The sequence below is a fragment of the Triplophysa dalaica genome, chromosome 21 (genome assembly GCF_015846415.1).
Source record: "Triplophysa dalaica isolate WHDGS20190420 chromosome 21, ASM1584641v1, whole genome shotgun sequence".
NCBI classification, from domain to species: domain Eukaryota; kingdom Metazoa; phylum Chordata; class Actinopteri; order Cypriniformes; family Nemacheilidae; genus Triplophysa; species Triplophysa dalaica.
The window spans coordinates 2238303-2245543 of NC_079562.1; the positions used below are offsets into that span (position 1 = coordinate 2238303).

Here is a 7241-nt window from a genome sequence, read left to right on the forward strand (position 1 = left end):
AATGTGAATATCTGCCATCTCGAGCTCTGCACACAACAGAATAACAGGCTGGCAATCGTCGCCATCAAATCTCAAACAGAAAACCCACCAAATGTTATAACAGCTATCCAAGTCTGGAAAAATGCTGTAGCACTTTATAATAAGGGTTTATAAACATTAGTTGATGCATTAGCTAACATAACCTGTAAGCAATACCCATACAACATTTATTCATCTTGGTTCATATTAAATTCAGTATTTACTAATCCTTTAAAAAAGTCCAAGTTGTAACCAATGACATTAGATGACACACAATGAAACATAAACAGTTATTGGCAGTAACCTACATTACCAAAGAATAATAAATGCTTCAAAACTATATTGCTCATTGTTAGCTCCGGTAAGCTAATGCATTTACTAATGTTAACAAAAGTAGCCGTAATGTAAAGTGTTACCAAAACATCATATGAAATTCTGTAATGTGTTAGTAAACTTTTGACAAACTTTGCCTGACAATCACTTTCCACAACTTTTCTTTAATATCGAGTCTTCCGATAAATGTCAGATTTCAATTTTTCATACAACAACCAACTGCATTGGTTATCAGGCACTGGAAATAACTGTACAAAAATAATTGGTAACAAAAACACTTTAAAATGAATCAATAAATCAACATTATTCAGTGCACAATGAACACACAATAAACAATTGCTCATTGTTAGTTTATGTCAGCTGGTGCATTCACTAATATTAATAAATGAGACCTACTGCAAAGTGTTGCCAATAAATGTGTATGTGTTTTTTAACAATAGTGGTCGATCTTGAGGATAAATGCACACTTTCATCTGTCAGAGATCTAATAAACGCACACACACACACACAGTGGCCGGAGGCTTGTGTGGTGCAGTTTAATACTATGGAACAGACTCCGTCTTGGCTCCCAGAAATCCCCAGCGGGAGAAAAGCTCTTGTTAGGAGTTTCGCTGGCGAGCTGGAGTGAACTCAGAAGCTAATTATAGTGTCGACTTCCCTCTCTGCCTGCTCTCCTCCAGGTCCAATTAGTTTGATACAGGCAGTGGTGTCAGGAGCAGAGCATTATAGCGTTATCACAACACAGGTAAACAAACGTGGGCTGACACCTCGACACCTCACTCAGCTAGAGAGACGAATGAGGACGTTCCAGAGAAATATTGTTTAGATCATGCTGGGTGAATAACTGGACCAACGGAGGCTAAAGATTCTGTAATCACTGCGGTGTGACTGTTAAGACCCCTTCACACTAAGGACGATAACTATAAAGATAGTGTATTAAAACTCTTTCTAAAATTAGGAGAATGGCAGTATCCATACCACATCTAGAAGACAATGTTGAGGAACATTACTGCTGTGATGACTTTCAGAGAGATTGATTTCTAACCCCATCAAAATGTATTACCAATATCGTGTTAAATGGATGGTTCGGCCCAAAATGACAATTCTATCATGAGTTACTCGCTATCTAGTTGTTCCAAAACTGTATAAATGTCTTTGTTTGGTTGGATATTTGGACGGATGCTTTTAACCAAACAGTTCTTGGTCACCATTGACTACCATAGGAGGAAAATGGCAACAGTACTCAAAAGCGTTAAAAATATCTTCTTTTGTGTTTGATTATAAAGTATTTTTTCCTGCTACTGGAGTCAATGGGGTCCAAGAACTGTTTGGTCATAAGCATTCTTCCCAATTTCTTCCTTCATTAAAAAAAGGCATTTATATAGATTTGGATCCCTTTTATTTTACAAACATGATTAAATCGTAAAGAATTTGGCAATTTAGATTCAGCCACAGTGGTTACAAACACTATTTTGAGGGTTATTCATGACAAAAAAAGAGAATATACAAAATAAACTCAATTGAAGATTTATTTGACCCATAGTATTCTTATTTTTAAATTGAGTGAACCATTATGGTTCAAAGTGTTTCATTAACCTACATTTACAACCAAAAATATGCATTTATATTTAACGCCATATTAGTAGTAGCAGTAAATGCTATTCATGGTAAAGTCAGACATGGTTTCACAACTTTACACCCCAAAAACGTCACAATTTAACAAGGATCCTGAAAAAAGTAAAAAAATAACGAATACAAAGTGACAATACAATACTATGATACAATAAGCATACTTATCATGTTAATATACATTTAAAGAAAATACCTCTGTAGCAAGTGTAAAATGCAAAAAGGTTTTTATGGGGTATAATTAGCTTTTTAGCAATAGTTATATTTAAATTGAAACATAAAGGATTTGGTGCGTAGAATGAATTATCTGTGTGCAGAGAGAAAAGCGCGTCTCTCTCTCTGCGCGTTCTGATGGCGCGCACACAGCGTGAGTGCGCGCTGACCTGTCAGTATGATAAAAGACTGTAGCGCGCTGCGGAGCACGCGATTCGTTAATCGTGACAGCGCCCTTAATGAGTCCGAAGCGCGCACCTGTTTCTCATCAAACCCCGCTGACTGATCGCGCTGTCACCCTCGCGCAATTCGCCCCGCTCGCTTGAAACGCCGCCAAACTTCACTGGAGACGGTTTTATAACTTTGGGTGAGATGACAGGAGTGATGGCTGCTTCATAATTTAAAACCATTTCATAGCTCAGAAATCAACAAGTCAAAAGAGCGAATCAAGTCGTTAGTAAAGAACACGAACGGCAGGAAATCTTCAGTATGCAAACCATGTTTTACGCATGCGCACTAGGTATCCATTCAAACTAGCCGGGTTTTCTACGATTTTGGGATGACAACCATGACTATTTCCGTGATCTTGCCTCCTAAACGCTGGTTCTACTTGAGAGAGACTGAAAGACGGAAATTTTCAAGGTTTTGCGATCGAAGTCAGCCTACGATCATTTTCTGGCATGTAGCTTGATCTTAGGACCTCCGCCTACTGAGTAGCCAAAAAATTCAACATGAAATGACATAATGATCAACAGTACATTCGCCACGGAGGCGAATAATTCAATAATATTGCTCTCTTCCGCTTCCTCCTCTTATTTTTTCCAGCAGACATGAGAAGCACAACTGCCAAAGTGTGATTCATGTTGATGTGTTTGTTTACGATTTGGGCACGCTGATGATATTTTCTAACTTGCACCGCAGCCTAAAGGCTTGTTCACACCGGGACGATCATCAACGTTTGACGGCACGTGACCAAACAAACGCAGCCTATGTGAGTGCGCACATCGACGGCCAAAACGGCAGGCGTAAAAGCGCAATAAAAAAAACTGGCCGAACGATGGTACTGACGTGACTGGAGCTGCTGAAGTTACAGTAAAACACGACTTTGTGGCACTCAAGCACAGATTGACGAAGAGGAAGCCGGATGAATTCTTCTCCGGTGTGACAATGGAGTTTACGAAGCATTAAATTGCGCAGCGCCAACTTGTGTACCGGGGCATTTCTGTTCTTCATTAGCGCCATCTATGTCAGGGAGTGAATTAGCAGGTTCACTCTGCTCATCGCCAGTGACAATCGTTTGGGTTGAACAGTGAAAAACGCTGACGATAAGCGCGTGTGATTATCGTTCTGGTGTGTACGAGCTTTTAGATTCAGGAGATGTCGTCATCGTACAGTGTACATGCATGTCGTTCTCAAGCTTATTAGATCGATGTCAGGCAATGTGACCTGTCAAGATATTATAGGATCGCTAAAATCGCACATTCTGTTACAGCTTACATCGTTTTATTTTTAGATCATTATTTCAATTATTTATATACTGCTGAAAGTTAAAAAATAATAATATAATACAATTATATTGCATAACATGGCTAACCAAATTCAAATAGCCATTTCAATATTTAGTATAACCATTTATCTTAGATTCAGTTTTCTTCTGGTGCCATTTCATGCCCAAATGCGTAGCTAGATCAGAAGCACACACAGACACTACAAAATGTAACACACTGAGCTTCAATGTTAAACGTATTTCCTCTTTTCAACTCTGTGCAGTATGACACCAAATGTAGGATATCGGCCGAGTCATCTTTGACACATTCTTACTTTTTGAGTCTGGGCGAGGTCATCCACGCCATTCCAGACAGTAAGTTCATTGTATGTTCGTTTATAAAGAATCTCCTTGTGTAACATCTGCTCTGCACGAGTCTGTCTTCTAACCTGAAGAAAATAAACAAGTCATTGTATAAGACAACAGATCGATTTCAGATCTCATCCGTGGTCGTGTCTGTTAACCTCACTGGCCTGTGTTTAACTCTCCAGCCTCATCAGTGTTTTCCCTCAGAGAGATCCAGTTACAGAAGGATCCGGGACACAGGAGCTCAGTATTCCAGCCTCCAGGTATTCACTTCGGTCTCTTTAATCTCAGATTGCAATTCCATCACATTTAATCATGCAAAAACACTGTTATCTATTACGCCTGTTTCACATCACACGCATGCAAGCAAAGCTAAAGCAGAGGCACAAATAGCGTTTCGGAGCCTATTTTTGTCACATTTTTTGTCATTGAAAATGTCTGTTAACCTACACAATCATTTGCAATAGAAAGTTTATAGAGCTTAAAAATATAGTAGCGAACTACTTACCCATTGTTTGCAAACAGACATCTGGGTTGGTTTTGATGTTATATCAACACGTGACCTGACGGCACTTGAATCCAGACATATTGAAGAAGTTGATGTGGTATGGGTTCCATTCCTGTGAAAAAAAAATATGTTTATAATACTTCAGCACTTACATAGACATAGCATAGACATTTTATATTATACAGCCATTGTCAAATGAAATAATAACAAAAAATCGTTTTCGTTATAGAACAGGGCTTTTGTTGAAGCGACTTTCTTATTAATTGTAGATGTGTCTAACCATCGGCCATTTTCTCAATTCTTCAGGTCGAGGGAAGAACCGCAGACAAAGCATATTCTGAGGAAAGAATGGAAGCGTCAAGAAACCACCAGAACAAATTCAGCCACACACATGCACGCATTCATACACACTTTAAAAACAGTACATGCTTCAGTCTGAGCCTTAGAAAACAGACATCAGTGGTAGATTTCAGAAAACATCTCTGATTTAAATGACCATGTAAGCAAGTTTCTTTAAACACTGTTAATCTCAACTGCAGTCTTTAAAACGGTTTTATTCTCGAATCTCAATGTTAGGCAGATAGGCACTGCAATTTATCTATCAGGGAGACTGGAGCTCGGTCTCTTCTCCCTCTGGATCTATCTTAGTATTTTCACGTATTCAGATCTCTAGAATTAGTCTTAAGCGCACGCATGTGTGTGTGTGTGTGTGTGGAATAAACCACTTATTTGTGTTTTACTTTTCCCATTACTTGAGTGAAGCTTTCTTTTTCATTTTTGACATGTTTTGCCACTTGTGTTTAGATCATCGCGCAAGGTCACGTTGTCTATTTAACAAATATTTATTGAATATTATTGTGTAAATCATCCATCATTAGTATTTGAACCATTGAGTAGAAAACCCTCTTACGAAGTACTTGAATTCATATTACCATTCCTTGGGATGTTAAAGATGTTGTAAGCGATAAAACTTGGCATCGGATTCACCGGCCACTAAACCAGACAACTTCAATTCCTTCAACCGCATGTCTTCGCTCCAAACCTCCCAAAAACTTGAACTACGGTTTGACATAAAGGTTTATAATTGGCTTAAGAGGAAGTGGTTTTTAACTTAAAGGACTTTAGGAATCACTTACAGCATCTCTAAAAATAAAGTTGCTATTATGAGATCAGCAAAGGTGCCTTGTGATGACCTCAAGAGATGATGGGTCCATATTACGCCTTTAAAAACCATCTACTTCAATTTTACGAAGGATCTCGTTCCTTCTGAGTAATTGCACATAATCTGATGTTCTTCACACTTTAAGCCAATTGCTACTTTGTATTTGCACATGGTTGCAAGTGTCCTCTTGAATTAAGTCCAAATGTTGTTCACCGTCTCCTGTAGTTGAATATGAAAGCACTATGACTCTTTATTGTGAATGAGACTGAGCACACGTTACTTTTGCAGAAAGAAAAGCTAGATATTTTCAAGGCCACAAAAGAACAGAAGTATAGATCAGAGTCGATTCTATTATATATTATGACTTGCAGAGATTTAGATTTAACATCACTGCAACAGTGGCACTTATTTATGTGTTTTGTGGTAAATACAAATATTTTAAATACTCTATTGAAAAGAATTAATATATAAATCTATGTATTTTGACAAGTGTTTTCTTTATTCTCTGTGAATTTTTGCCATGAACGAGACCTTGGTGAGCTTAGATGACATCTAAATGTTTTATAAAAGATTTAGATTTCTGTATGAAATGTGATATTAAATATTTTGTGTGGTTTGTCTATTCTATTTTGATATTCTGATGCTGAATGTATTGTGACTGCGAAAACGCCAAAAGTAATTCAATAATCAACTAAATAAATATGAAATGACACAAAATGCCAACAGTTGAACTTCTTTGGGAACCGTTTTATTTTAACAATAGGCTTACTGTGTTTGGTATTGGTACATTTCTCAGAGTATATTTGGCTTAGCCAGCATAATAGTGATTATACTTCCTCTTGTTTATCAGATTTCACAGCTAAATGAACGTGTAAAGTTAAGGTGTGTGTGTATGTAAGCATCGTTGACATCCTATATAGCACGGGTCTACTAGGATCTCTATGTCAGATGCAAATAGAAGAATAAATAAAAAGTATAAATATTAATGTCGCCACAGAAACCTGTGCGTGTTTTAGTTTGAATGCATTGAGTGGGAGGATCAAGGTGTGGAGAACACACCTGTGCACTGCAGGGTGCACCTGTCTTCTCTTGTTTTACGATGCTTGAAAGATCGAATCATTTGAGAGAATCGGCTCTTTTGAGCAACAACACAAAAGCGTCCCAGATGTCATTCCCCGCTTGGCAACGTTGTCTTTTCATCATGATATTTTGTTAAATACAGTTTATTTGCCCCCATTTTTGGTTAAATTGTATTAAATAGTATTGATTTAGACCTGTATACCATCTTGTATTTTCCGATGCTTGCAATTAGCTTCGGAATGATTCTGTTTTGTACACTTGCGCAAAATCCATCGCGATGTCGTTATTCTGATTAAAAAGTCGGATTTTCGTCTAGCCATGATTTTAACCAAAATATAAAGATAAAACGTTTTCGACAGGTCCATTAAGCGAATTCATTCAACAGATCCGGAGCCATGGCGGAAGGGGCGTAGACGAACACCGTACATCACAATGACGTCATGGCG

General features: G+C 37.9%; 1 protein-coding gene across 1 annotated transcript in view; it reads left to right on the forward strand.

The window, feature by feature from the left end:
• Positions 1-6420, forward strand: part of cdk18 (cyclin dependent kinase 18) — a 48635-nt gene extending 42215 nt beyond the window's left edge. The window contains exons 14-16 of the mRNA XM_056735059.1: positions 3964-4054; positions 4231-4308; positions 4860-6420. Of these exons, the coding sequence (XP_056591037.1) occupies positions 3964-4054; positions 4231-4308; positions 4860-4894 (204 nt within the window). The 3' untranslated portion in view covers positions 4895-6420. The remainder of the gene's footprint in view (positions 1-3963; positions 4055-4230; positions 4309-4859) is intronic.
• Positions 6421-7241: the final 821 nt, after the last annotated feature.